Below are 13,711 nucleotides of genomic sequence, written 5' to 3'. Positions count from 1 at the left end.
GAAACAAACACAAAATATCAAACCTTAATTAAAAATGCAGTTAGGTTGCTTATAGTTCCTCCGATTGCACAACTACTTGTGTCTAATGAAATATGAAGTTTTATACCCGTGTTAAAAATTTATGTTTAAGGTAATCTGCAGTCCTTCACTTACTCTACTGAAGTATGTAAATGAAGACAAGAAATATTTAATACATTATTTTTCCATTTTAAAATCTTCCATGTATATGGCTTGCTGCTGAATATCAACACTGAGTTCCCAAATCATCACTAGTTTCTGTACTTTGCATTGTGTTAATTTTTGCAAAGGCAAAATGTATGAATGATATAAGGGGAAAACTACTGTAAAATGACAGGTGTTCTAAAAAAATTCTCTGACTTCTGTCATTCTAGCATTCCTATTCAAATATATTATTGTAAATGACAATGAAAAATAGTGTAGGGAGGGACAGGACAACTATTAAAGGTTTCTCAGATTCCATATCTTCTGATTATCTGAAAAACTTGAAGTTTCTTGCAACATGAGAACAATTTCACCAAACACAAAATAAAGAAGGAATTAAAATCCTCAAGCAGCTGATGCTCACCTGGTTCTACAGCTCCTCTGAGGATGCCAATGACGTTGTAAATTCGTGCTATTTTATTGTTTGTATGAACATGCATTCTGACTTTTCTGAAATGAAAAGCAATATGAAGAAACCATTTCTGAAAGAAAAGGCAATAAAAATGCAACAAAATAGCTTGTAAGCCGTAAAGTTCGTGCTTCTGTTCTGCTTTGTGTGTTCAGCACTGATCTAACCTGTCATGCTATATCAGTGTCCCATTTTTTTCTCAGATTAACCTACTGACAGAAAGACTTCTTAGGAACAACCCTATGAAGTGGGTCAATCTATAAACTTTCAAACATTTACAGAATTTATTGAATTGTTATTTATGGGAGTCAATTGGATAATTGTGTATTAGAGGAGTAAACTGAAAAGCACATACAGTAGTTAAAAATACATTTACATTTCGATGAAAATTATAATTGTAGATATATATGTTCTTATAAAGAATACATTTTGGTTTTGTAGTACAATTCAGTGTAATAGGATAGAACTTGGAGAGAAACTCATTAGAAATATTCATCCACGAATAAATTGAAATCTCCATCCTTCCCACACCCAGCAAAATCCACTTGTGAAATTTTATAAAAAACAAGGCAATTAGGAGGTATTAGGAGAGCTAAAAATAATGTAGTATTCAGTCCCTCTTAACCTGTACAAGAAAGCAAGCATCAAACAATGCTTTTTTGTGTGTCTGGCAAAACACCAAGAGTTTCAGATTTGAAGTCATCTTTTCAGCAGCAAATCTGCATAGCTGTCAAAATCAAAACCCACTTCAGGACAGCTACTGGAGCTCTGCCCAGAAAATAACTGACACCAGTGCCTTGAGCATGCATTTACTTGCACACTTTCCATGGGCAAGTGTCATTCTGCCTAGACCCAACGTTCATTTTGATATTGAGGCACTCTGAGGAAGAAGTATATGTAGAATTAGCCCATATTTACAAAAAGGGTTAGCCTATCAAGCAGGAAGATACTAAATAGTGTATTCAAAAATATTTCCTATGTATAAGTTTTCGGGGTGAATCATGTTGTTTCTTTTCTCACTGTTGCTCTTCAAGATATTCCGAACAGCATCTTATTTACGTCAGATGTGTTTTCTTACTTATTTATGCCTACTTTATTCATTTTCAGCTAGTGGTAAAGCAGAGTTGAAAAGAATAATGATCAATTAAGTCTTTAAAAAATTATATATTCAGACATACTCTTGTTTTGCAGGAGTGATAATTTGTGATAATTATATTACACCCTGTTCATTGTTCATTCACTACCAAACCTCATAGAATATATCATGTAAACTGAAAGTATTTTTAAGTGAAGAAGTGATAGAAATGTGATCTTTAGCTTTATCTATTGCAGTTTATCAGCTATAAACAACAAAGAATGCTATGACAGTCCCTGGTGGTCAGTTACTGATAGCTAAATACAGTTTTTACGTGGCTTAGTCTGCTAGACAGTGACTCTGCTAGTGCTGGAGATGTGGACAGCTGTATTTCTCTGTTGGAGCTGAAAAACGTAAACCACAAACACGGTATCGCTAATCCAACTGGTGAAAGGCCAGTTCCTCCCAAACAAATTAATAAGATATATGTGCTTTGGGCTCTTCCATCCTGCCTAGTGAACTGGTGGAGTCACCATCCCTGGAGGTGTTTAAAAGATGTATAGATGAGGTTCTTAGGGATGTGGTTTAGTGCCAATGTTAGGTTATGGTTGGACTTGATGACCTTGAGGGTCTCTTCCAACCTAAATGGTTCTATGATTCTATGACTCCCAAGTCATTGACAACCTTCATAGATTGGAGTTCACAGAAACACCATGAGGCTTCCAGTGGACAAGGGAAACATGCGTAGAAGAAAACTACTGAATTATCAGTCCTTCTCCATTTGACTGTTAGAAGCCAGTTGTTCTATTGTCCCCTCGGTCACCAGAAACAGAAAAGAAAGACCAAAGCTTGGAGGAGGAAGTTTAGGGTTAATTCAACAGTATTATAACATGTCTACTTACTGATACCTAGCCATCTTTAAAAGGACCAGTAAAACAATGTCAGAACCTTAATGTAATGATTAAAGTTAGAATGAAAGGGCTGGACCTATGCCCTGTGAATCTGTATATCCACTGACAGTGGGGACACTGAGAAAAAACATAGTTTTGATAATTTATTTTCAAATTCTAAAAGCTAGCACCAAGTGTTGCCCACTCAGAAGAAAGTAAATTTTTCTAGAAGATCTTTAGATGTATTGTTTCACAGTCTTTTTCTTGTTGAGATTTTTTTTGCAATATTTTATAAATAGAAAAACATTAAAACAGACCTTGTAGAAGAGTTCCCTGCAAATCCTGGCCCTATGTTATATGGCACATTGAGACTTCCCTTCCAGCTGCTGTCTGGAGCTGCACGTCCTCCCATTGCACTGGCAAATGAAAAGCAAGATAAATGTAGTTGACTAGTAGGCTAAAACCTTAAATTCCCTTAATGATTACTGCACTTAAACCAAGGTGAGTATCTAAAGCTCTTAAAAACATTTTGCCACAAACAGGTTGCTTTGGATTTTTCACATTTTCTGGAGTACACACTACTACAAAAGAACCACAAATACAAGTAACAGCATAGATCTTACCATCGTAGTATAAAAGATTTTGCTGCACATTTTTGAATACTGACTTCTAGTGAGGAGGTCATATGTATACTCACCGTAATAACACTTCTGCATCATGATATCCAATGGGATGAACTGGGATTTTGGGAATCCCTACACCTTCATTAACTTTATACCTGAAAGTGTACTCTGAGAAACCAGAACAAAATGTCAAGTTTATAGCATTCTTAGCAAGTTGCACCAAACTGGAAATACATTTAAACAATGCAGCCACACAGTAGCCACAAGCATGCATGACTTTTTTTTTTCTTTTAATTCTTAGCTCATTTCTCAGATGCTGTTTCTAGGAAACCAAAATGTGATGACAGAGCCACAAACCCTATAGTGTATCTGCCCAGCTGTGTAACAGAAGACCCTATGTTTGATGCAAGGTTAGATTTGCTGTCCATCCATACGATTACATCTCCTCCAAGGTGACTGGGGGGCAACCAAGCTGGTGTGTGAGGCGAAGACGGCCCCTGTGCAGCCTGTTTACAAGCTGTAGAGAACATGCACATATGCATTTACCTAGGTCAAAGACAGTCAATATTTTGCCAAATCTGGTTGGGCCAGGCACACACAATCTATCTTTTTTTTCAGTATGGTGTTGTCTTATGTCCCCAACAATGATCACAGGAGCCACTGAGCTTTGCAGAAGCACCCCTGTGTTCCCATCACACTGGTAGATAGGACTGATAGGCACCTTCAGATTGTGTTCAGGATGCCTACAAAGACGAGACAAGCACACGGTGCCAATTTTCGAAAGACTCCAGGCTACAGTTATTTTTAATACAGATATTTTACTGCCTATAAAGAGGATTTTAAATTGCTTTTCTACTTGGAATTTCGGAGCAACAAGGAAACATACCTCCAAGCAAAGCTATTACTCCTCTTTGATGGTAGACTATAATCTAGTTTGAACTGGTCCTCTTGAGAAACACAGGTATTTAAAAATGCCTATAAATTCTCAGCCATTTTCTAGTGCTTCACAGTCTGTAAACCTACACACCCTGCTTTTCTAAGAGTTACAAAGCTGGGCTCATACAAAGAAATTTTCCTACTTACTTTCTCTGCCTAACTCTAAAGCAACCAGTTGAAATGACATACAGCTAGAACTTAGTCTGTAATAGGATAATTAACTAATGCTAAAAATAATTTAAAGCAACATTTGTATTTGCATCTGTATAAAAAAATTGATTAATTTCTAGTGCCACAATAACTTTCAGCACCACTTTATGAAGGACTCAATGGCTGAGGGTTCAGAGCTTTCACTCACCTTTCGCAGGATAACCTGGTGTCAGAGGGTCCCCAGCCCCGTTCAGGTTTAACACATTCCCACGCTGGGCTCCTCCGCCTGGAAGGTTCCAGCCATCTGGGTAAGCACCTACTCCTGGGGCGCAGTAGTCAGCAGGATCTGAATAAAGTATGATCCCTTGGGCTCCTGCTAATATGGCATTTTTAACCTGTGAAATTATTTGCTTTTAAGAAATGCTTTTTTTTCCTTTTCTTTTTTTTTTTTCTTTTTTTCCTCCAAGGGGGTATAGCCTTAGAAGTTGTGTATGTGGAAGAATGAAAATGTCCACAGACTCCTTATCAAATACTTACTTCTTCAAAATACTGCAGTTCTATGGATGAAAACTATTAGAAGCTTTGGCTCCACCAACTACTCGGTTCCCTAAATTAACCTTTTGCAAGAACTGCCTAAGGAGTTTGCAGTCATTTCGGTCTCAGGAGATTAATACATTCATCTGTGCTTATTGTTTTGGAAGTTATTCTTAGAATGCAGTCACAATGGACATATTGCAGGCTTCCTTCTGCTCGTATGCTCTGACTTACAGCCCTCATTAACTCCCTCTGGCTCTACCATGAGCAGTGTCTGACCCACAGAGGAAAAAATAAAACACAACATTTACTTTGTTTCCTCTAAAAATCTTCCCATATCTGGCAATGACAATCTTTCCTGTACAGTTAATTCCCATTTCACGCTCCAGTTTAAAAAAATCTTCAGTGCGGCCATAATTCACATATACCAGATCTGCCTGCACAGAAAAGAAAAGCAGTTTCAGGGCAACTGGTCGTTAAATACATAGAATCACTGTTTTTGGAAATACACAGTTTTATTCACTATATATGATATAGTTTTGTTTTTCTGTTTTTGTTTTTTGTTTGTTTGTTTGTACAAATAAGAATCCGTGCTCATAAAAACAATAGCAAAAGATTTCCATAATATTCTACAGGAGGCCTTGGTTCAAACTGCTGGCCTTTCTATATTATCCTTCGCTGAGGTTGTAAACTAAACCAATGTCCTTTGCTAAACTGACAAACTTCTGTGGCCATGAAAAAATAGTGGTATTCCTTGCATGCACAAACATTCATTATTATATAATTTAACTTGTGCAATGCAAAGCTGTCCCTGATTTGTCCCTCCATGATGAATTACCAGATTAATTGAAGCCTTCGAAGAAATTTACTTAATCTAAAATGTTTTCCAAATTGATTTATATGTTGCTATTTCTACTTAAGGCTTTGGCAAGTCCCCTCCATATGATTGAGTAATGTGGAGTAACCTGAGATGTATCCAACATTTTCTATGAAGATAGTTTTTCACTTGTTACGTGATTCAGTTTTCTAGCAATTTGAAAAAGCTTTTTTTCTAATAGGAGACCTCTAACTTCCACACAATATGTGGCCTAGCTGTCCTTACGTGTTCTCTTATACTAATGGTTAATTAAAACTACTACAAGAAATATTTTTTAGAAGTTGGAGCAACCTATCACAGCAAGTGTTTCGCAATGTATGACTTCAGCTAATAATACTCTTACATAATTTTTTTCTTACCTCTGGTACTCCTTGTCCTGAAAAAGCATTATATGGTGGTAGTATATCAGTAACATTTTCATACCCCTGTGGTGGTGGTTCAAAGAACGATGTATTGAAAATCTATCAATAAATAACAGAAGTCTTTGGTCAAACACACCACCTCCAGGCACAAGTTTGTACTCTAAGCTGGGTTATTGCAAATGATACACTACTTTCCATAAACTGTTAGCAAAAATAAAATTCTAACTAGCATGCATAAGTTCAAACAAAAAAATAGCCAAGGTTTTGAATGTAGATGTAAATACTGAGATAGATCTCTTGTTAGAAGATGCTCATCAGTTGCTGACTGAACCTAGGCAAAGATTAGCTGAAAATTGTCACCAGGTGGTGACCATAAAAAGACACCCCGTTCATCCATGTCATCACACATGTGATTCCTCTCACCTGCATTATTACTCCTCTCTTCACCTCTTTGCTAGTTATGCTCCAGTCCAATGTGCTGCCTTTCATCACTACCTATTGTAACACTCATGAACCTCAAGGTTCATGTCCACTCCTTCTCATTTCATGAGATTATAGCTGAAAAACTATGTTAGGAAGTTTCTGGAAGAACTTCTTCATTCTGTCATCCCTAAGCTCTATCACCTTCAAGCACATATTCCTTAGTTTCTATGAGGGGTCTTCATCCCTACCTATGTGCTATGATGCTTCTCTAGCAGCCCCATCTCCTCTCCTTGCTCAGGTTCCTTGTCAGATTTTACACCTGCTTCCTTAATTATTATTACTGCCAACACCAGCTTAGGAGACCCCATAGGAAGCCAGTAGGATCAGGTACAAAGCAGTACTTCATACAACGGGTAGGATCTGTGTGGCATTCCTTACCTCTGCATGTTGTGGAGGCAAAAATTTTACAAATGTTCAAGCAGAGTTTGGACAGGAACTTGGGAGAGACATCTAATGAGGGTTACTAAGTGGATAAATACTTGGAAAGGAGGTCTAATGAGGATTCTTAAAGACACTAGTTGTACTATGCTCAGAGAACTCCTGATCTGAAAACAGCTAGACACTGGAAGAACTGAATGCCTTGAATGCATTTCTTTGTTCTTAAACTTGTGCATCCACTTAAGGCTGTTTACGTAAACAGGATATTGGCCTAGATGTATCATTAAGCTGAAGCGCTGTGGCCATTCTTATACTTCATGGTCTATTGGTATCAGTAGTAGCCTCTCCACACATTCCTCTCTGCTGTATGAGGCACTGAGATTTCAGTCACTCTGCTGTTCTGCTGCACACCCTGGAAAACCATTTGTAAATATGAGTTCCCGTTGCACTGGATTTTTTATCATATTATAAAGCACGTGCTGGGATGAGTGGGTGGGAAAAGAGAGGAAGACACTGTTTCTTCAAAGAAGTCTGACATAAATATAGTTTAATCCTTAAAAAGATCACCTCATTCCCTTCATCATCAATTACTGAGATGTAGTTTGGCTCTTTTTCATTTGGGTATGAAAGAAGTACATCATAATGAGCGAGTTCTGCTGAATCCAGTCCAAATTCCTTCCACTGGCCTTGAATTTGTTTGGCAAGAAGAAGATTCTGTTCAGTTCCCGCGAGGTGAGGCAACTTGGTAAATGAGCTACAATAAAATAGAAAATCACTTGTAAGCAGGAAATGCATAGGAGCACAATAGTGAACTTGGATCAGTGTGTATAATGCTTATCTTCAAGCCACATGCATGGAAAGTAAGGTCTTATAATTAAAGTTTGAGCTGTATAATATGATTGTTTATCAGAGTCTGCATCAACATAAGCATAAAATGAAGTCAGAGCAGAGGATATTTCCTGAGGCCTCAAGATAAGTCAGATGAACCTTTCTGTTTGCATAACAGAAATAGCCACATCTACACACAAGCAATGGAAATCAGTGTCAAAGACATTCAGCAAAAGAACATGGACACTATGCAAGGAGCAGATGTAGGTACAGAAAAGGTACATATTCAGAAAGGAGCCCTCCAAATAATTCTGATCACAGTATTACAGTATCACAGTATGTTTGGGATTGGAAGGGACCTCAAAAGATCATCTAGTCCAATCCCCCTGCTGGAGCAGGAGCGCCTAGGTGAGGTCATACAGGAACATGTCCAGGTGGGTTTTGAATGTCTCCAGAGAAGGAGACTCCACAACCTCCCTGGCAGCCTGTTCCAGTGTCTGTCACCCTCACTGAGAAGATGTTTCTTCTCAAATTTAAGTGGAACCTCTTGTATTCCAGCTTGATCCCATTACCCCTTGTCCTATCATTGTTTGCCACTGAGAAGAGCCTGGCTCCATCCTCGTGGCACTCGCCCTTTATATATTTATAAACATTAATAAGGTCACCCCTCAGTCTCCACCAAACTAAAGAGACACAGCTCCCTCAGACTTTCTTCATAAGGGAGGTGCTCCACTCCCTTCATCATCTTCGTTGCCCTACGCTGGACCCTCTCCAGCAGTTCCCTGTCCTTCTTGAACTGAGGGGCCCAGAACTGGACACAATATTTTAGATGTGGTCTCACCAGGGCGGAGTAGAGGGGAAGGAGAACCTCTCTCGATCTGCTAACCACCCCCCTTGTAATACACCCCAGAATGCCATTGGCCTTCCTGGCCACATGGGCACAGTGCTGGCTCATGGTCATCCTTTTGTCCACCAGGACCCCCAGGTCCTTTCCCCTACACTGCTCTCTAATATGTAATTTCCCAACCTATACTGGAACCTGGGGTTGTTCCTGCCCAGATGCAGGACTCAGGTTATTCCCAGCCCAACTCTCCAGCCTGTCCATGTCCCACTGGATAGCAGCACAGCCTTCTGGCGTGTCAGCCACTCCTCCCAGCTTAGTGTCATCAGCAAACTTGCTGATAGTACACTCTATTCCCTCGTCCAAATCGTTAATGAATATATTGAATAATATTGGCCCTAGTACTGACCCCTGAGGCACTCCACTAGATACTGGCCTCCAACTAGACTCCACACCATTGACTACCACTCTCTGGCTTCTCTCCTTAAGCCAGTTTGCAACCCACCTCACTACTCTATTGTCTAGACCACACCCCCTCAACTTAGCTGTGAGAATGCTGTGGGAGACTGTCTCAAAGGCTTTACTGAAGTCAAGGTAGACCACATCCACCGCTCTGCCATCATCTATCCACCTTGTTACATTCTCATGATGTCTGATGATTGGTTGGTACATAGTTGGCATAACAGGTACTAATAAATTCAACTTGAAAATCATTATGTCAAGTAATCTGAATAGACTTGGGGTATTTTTCTTAATCAAAAGCCTAAATAATATAAACCTTCTTATCAACATTTACATCCAGAACAGATATAACACATAATGGTGATAAACAGTCAGGAACAAGATCCAGACCGTCTTGGCTACCTTGCAGAAATCTGTCTACAATTTGTTTGGTCCAGTGAACAAATGAGTTATGGTGAACACTGATCAGCCAACACGGTACTAAGCACCAGCTATGAATTCCCAACAGGTTACTTGTTAATGGCTGCCCCACGGATGACAGATACCATTAATTACCATAAATCAGTGGTATCAAGTACTATGATTAGCAGCACCTCAACCTGTCAGTTCAGACTATTTTCAACCCATCTAACAACTTCTTCAGTCTGAGCTTCCTCAGCTTCTAAATGAGATGATGTCCAAGGCCTTGTCAAAGTCAAGCATGTTACAGCCACTGCAACATCTCTACTGATACAAATAGCCAGTCTTTCCTTTGCAGAAGATAATCACCCTGATCAGGGTGATCATGTAAACACATAGTAAAAAATGCTGGCTGTTTCTATTTTCATGTTCTTCATTTGTTAGAACATGCAACAGATTCCAGAAGGATGTCTGGTCATACTTCCAGGGACTGAAGTGAAGCTGACCATCGCACAGTCTCCCCAGGTTGTCCTTCTTGCTTGACTTAAAGATCATCAGCCTTTTCAGCCACTAGGAACCACTTTCAATCACCAGAACTTCTCATAGACAGCAGCCTTGCAATCACAACGTCCAGGTCTTTCATGTGAATCCCGTCTGGCATTTGAATGCAAATTCTTCATGTAGATCACAACCTTCTGCTCTCTGCTGTTGTTTTATCTCTCTTTAAACTGTGCAGGTATGTACTGAGTTTCAGAAGTAATCTTTGCCAAAGCTTGTTGCCTGTCTTCTTTTTGCACCTTAATTCTCTAGAGTACTTTAAGTACCTTTTAATTCCTTAAGTACTCTGGTTTAAATACTAAATGTGCCATCAGGAAAAATACACTGAATAACACGTGAAGCCTTTTAGCAGTCTGCATTTTCTGATAGTTTCTCATAGTATGTTTTCTCCACTGGATAAAAGCAGATTTAGCAGTCTGAAAAACTAAGAATATGGAACAAAACTCTCAAGCTCACATTTTTTCTGCTTTTAATGAAGCTTTTGGATAGTGTATTAGTATAATTTTTCTGCAGTTTCTGCTTTTTATTTGAACTTAGGAAAAAAAAAAAAACAAACAGCATGAATATTTGGCCCATCATCAAAGCAAGTAGACAAACTAGACACCATTAATACCCTATGGACAAGGAACTTTAGCATGATTGCAGAGCTATTTCATGCTGTCATCAATCTCTGTGTTGCCTGGACTCTCACTCAAAAATAATCTTCAGGAACTTTCCAATCTACTGAGAGAACAAACACAAAATAGGATAAGGCCTATAGACTTAAAAAAGCAAATTGATGTTAGAAATGAAACCATTTGGTCTTAGAATAAATGTACAGAAAGTCTGTCAGGAATCCTTTGATGTTTATGATGCAGCTGCTGACTTAAATGCTAAATATTACCATGTTACTAACCAGTGGTTGTATTTGTTAACTTTTTGTCTGAACTTGTTTGTTCTTCTGTAGAAGATATGTATCTTCTGTGCACGAGAATTAGTTGTTGGTGTTTGTTTGTTTGTTTGTTCATTTCCAGTGAAATGCACAGCAAAACGAGAGACTTTTATATATCCCTAGCATTTTAGATGTTTTGAAAGAACTGTGTGGATACACTAGGATGCAAAAAGTATTTTTAAAACCAAATACATCATGCAAGACTAAAACAAGTATACACATGCTGCACTTGTACAGGGCCCTTCACCTTCTGAAATAGAAGACAGAGTATAATGGGATTTCAGGCACCCAATGAATGGGACATTATCCAGTCTGGCCACACTACAGGAATTACCAGTTCTAACTATATGTGCAATTCAGCATCATGCAAACTTTGTAACATTTTGAATATATTCATTTTCTATTTAGACTAATTGGGTTATTAGCCACTCAAATTGAAAGTTTAAGCAGACACTGGACAGATTATCAATCAAATGTAATAAATAGCAATCAGTGTATCCCAAATACAGTAAAATCATCCCAGTCTGAGACAAAGCAAAGTTATCTGATTTTAGAGCTTCAGACACCTTAGAGGAAAAAAAAGACACTTCTACTGCATGAAATGAAGACTATGGAAAACTGTAACAAAAAAGCATGATAAATACTGGCAATAATGCAGCTTAGGGGAAGTACTGTTACCAGTACAAGCACTCCAAAAAGGTAACTTCAGAAACAGGGAGGGGTGGACAGAAGGGCTGTGAGTTTCTCCCTTCCTCCCCCAGACATTCTGCACAAACCAAACACTTCTAAAGCATCTTAACAGCTCTGCTTTCAGAGGCTGTTCCTTGGAGCTGATGTTATCACCTTCTGGCTTTTGTGTCTGTTAAAATTATTCAAAAATCAAGACGCACAGGGCTTACCGAAGGAATTGCTTGATGTTTTCTGCTCTCATTTCAGCCACAAGTTTCTTTCTCACATTTTGGTAGACATCTGAAAAGTCAGGGTTTTTTTCATTCGGTTTTGTAAACCATCCTGAAACGCAATTGAAAAGCTTCCTACTTAGCAAGAACCTGAGTCCTCACATATTTAAGCCCACGTGCAACCCAAAGTACTGAACAGTCTAATTAAAACCATGAGGATGAACTGAGCTTACAGCACCCTCTGTCAGTGTTTCTTGGCTTAGACACAGAAGTGAAACAGAAAAGTAAAATACACTTGGTTGACGGAACTGCAAAAAAGGTGACATACTTAAAAGAGTACATGCTAAATTTCTGGTCTCCTTTTTAAGGCAGATTCATCTCTCGTTAATCTCAAACTATAGTTTAAATTCTCAATTAAGTGTTTGCAGTGGGAAGACACATTATGAAATTCCCTTATTTAATTTATAGATATATTTAGAATTATGTACATAAGTGTATTTAAAGTGACAGTCTATGACTCAACAGTCACCTTGTCAGCATTATAATAGTTAGAGGTTTGGGAAAAGGTGGGGATAGTCTATTTAATAATTAAAAGAATAAAGTTAACTGTGACCCTAGTCAGTTTTAAAAAGTTAAATATTTTTCAGTTGACATAAATCTGAAAGTAGAGACTACATCAACTATATGAATTTGTCTTTAAAAAAAAAATACAAATCCTTTTATTATTATAGCTAGAAAATCCCAAACTGGGAAAATTGTGATAATAAAGCAAAGTATATGTGTTGCCGCACGCATGATACACATGACGTGTTAGACTTAAATGCAATTGTAGTAACTCTCTGAACACAACAGTGATACTGGATCAGATCAAAGGTCCATCTTTCCCAGTGCTCTGTTTGGGAGCATGGCCAAAAGATGATGTTCAGAAAAATGAATAAGAAGAGCACACACACCAGAAACTTCCACTCAGGGATCACCTAAATCAAATTAACGTTTTTTTTATATTTAATAGCCTTCATGGATTTTTCTTTCGTGCTTTAGTTTAGGTGTGTGCTACAACACAAGTTTAAAAAGGACAGATGCAGATGTGCAATTTTAGGCTTAAAATCAAATGCTGCAAGTGACTGCTGAAAATAATCTAATGTTCTAGTGGAGTTCATTGTACATGATGGAAAATTCAGCAACTCCATGTTTGGCTGTCAGTCAAAACTCCTCCTCCTCTGCCCTTTAATTTTTAAAATAGCAACTGAAAAGAGCTTTTAAATAGATCTGCAGTAAAAAATCAGGAAATACTATCAAAAGTAATAATCCTGAAGGTTTTTCAATCACAGTAGTCTCAGACTCTTAATCTCTGCTCTTTGAAAGCCTGACTGCCTGTTATGGGAAGCTGTCCGTTCACCAGGGCTCCTTTTGGGCTGAAGCACACAGCCGTTACATTCCTCTCTCTCCCTAAAGACAAAAAAAACGGCTGGAGAGAACAACCTCTTAGAAAAACAGTGGGATGAGTATTTTATAACACACTTAAAAAGCAATAGAAGCTCCCTGATGGGGTGTCAGTCACATCAGGGCTTGCACATCAGTATCTGCAGAGGGCGAAGGCCACGGGCTGAGCCCTGGGGTCTCTGTACTCACCTGCAAGAAAGCCCAGCAAGAAGCAGCCCAGCAGCCCGGGGCAGCCCAGCCACGCGCAGAGGGTGGACTTGCTCCTGGCCATACCGGTGTCCGCTGGCTTTATAGGCTGAGAGGAGAGCAGGCAAGCAGCTGCCTTCGTCCTCCTCCTCTTTCTCCTCCTCGTCCTCCTCCCACCCTCAGCCTCAGGGCTGTCCCTGGTTTCTATGATTCCCAGCTCTCCTC

At 38.9% G+C, this 13,711-nt stretch overlaps 1 protein-coding gene across 4 annotated transcripts in view; it reads right to left on the bottom strand.

The window, feature by feature from the left end:
• The window catches only part of LOC102094196 (N-acetylated-alpha-linked acidic dipeptidase 2), a 34,692-nt gene extending 20,981 nt beyond the window's left edge, over positions 1–13,711 (bottom strand). For 2 of the 4 annotated variants that reach the window (XM_005512947.3, XM_065036072.1), the window contains exons 1-9: positions 13,490–13,710; positions 11,858–11,969; positions 7,507–7,693; positions 6,076–6,177; positions 5,151–5,276; positions 4,514–4,700; positions 3,294–3,387; positions 2,914–3,012; positions 587–672 (exon numbers count right to left, since the gene is read on the bottom strand). In XM_005512947.3, the coding sequence (XP_005513004.2) occupies positions 587–672; positions 2,914–3,012; positions 3,294–3,387; positions 4,514–4,700; positions 5,151–5,276; positions 6,076–6,177; positions 7,507–7,693; positions 11,858–11,969; positions 13,490–13,571 (1,075 nt within the window). In that variant the 5' untranslated portion in view covers positions 13,572–13,710. Of the gene's footprint in view, positions 1–586; positions 673–2,913; positions 3,013–3,293; positions 3,388–4,513; positions 4,701–5,150; positions 5,277–6,075; positions 6,178–7,506; positions 7,694–11,857; positions 11,970–13,489 lie in introns of all 4 variants that reach the window. The other 2 variants (XM_021280137.2, XM_065035981.1) reach the window with 2 other exon arrangements.

The sequence above is a fragment of the Columba livia genome, chromosome 1 (genome assembly GCF_036013475.1).
Source record: "Columba livia isolate bColLiv1 breed racing homer chromosome 1, bColLiv1.pat.W.v2, whole genome shotgun sequence".
Classification (NCBI taxonomy): domain Eukaryota; kingdom Metazoa; phylum Chordata; class Aves; order Columbiformes; family Columbidae; genus Columba; species Columba livia.
The sequence above is the reverse complement of the archived record's forward strand: the minus strand, read 5'-3'. Positions and strand labels throughout refer to the sequence as shown.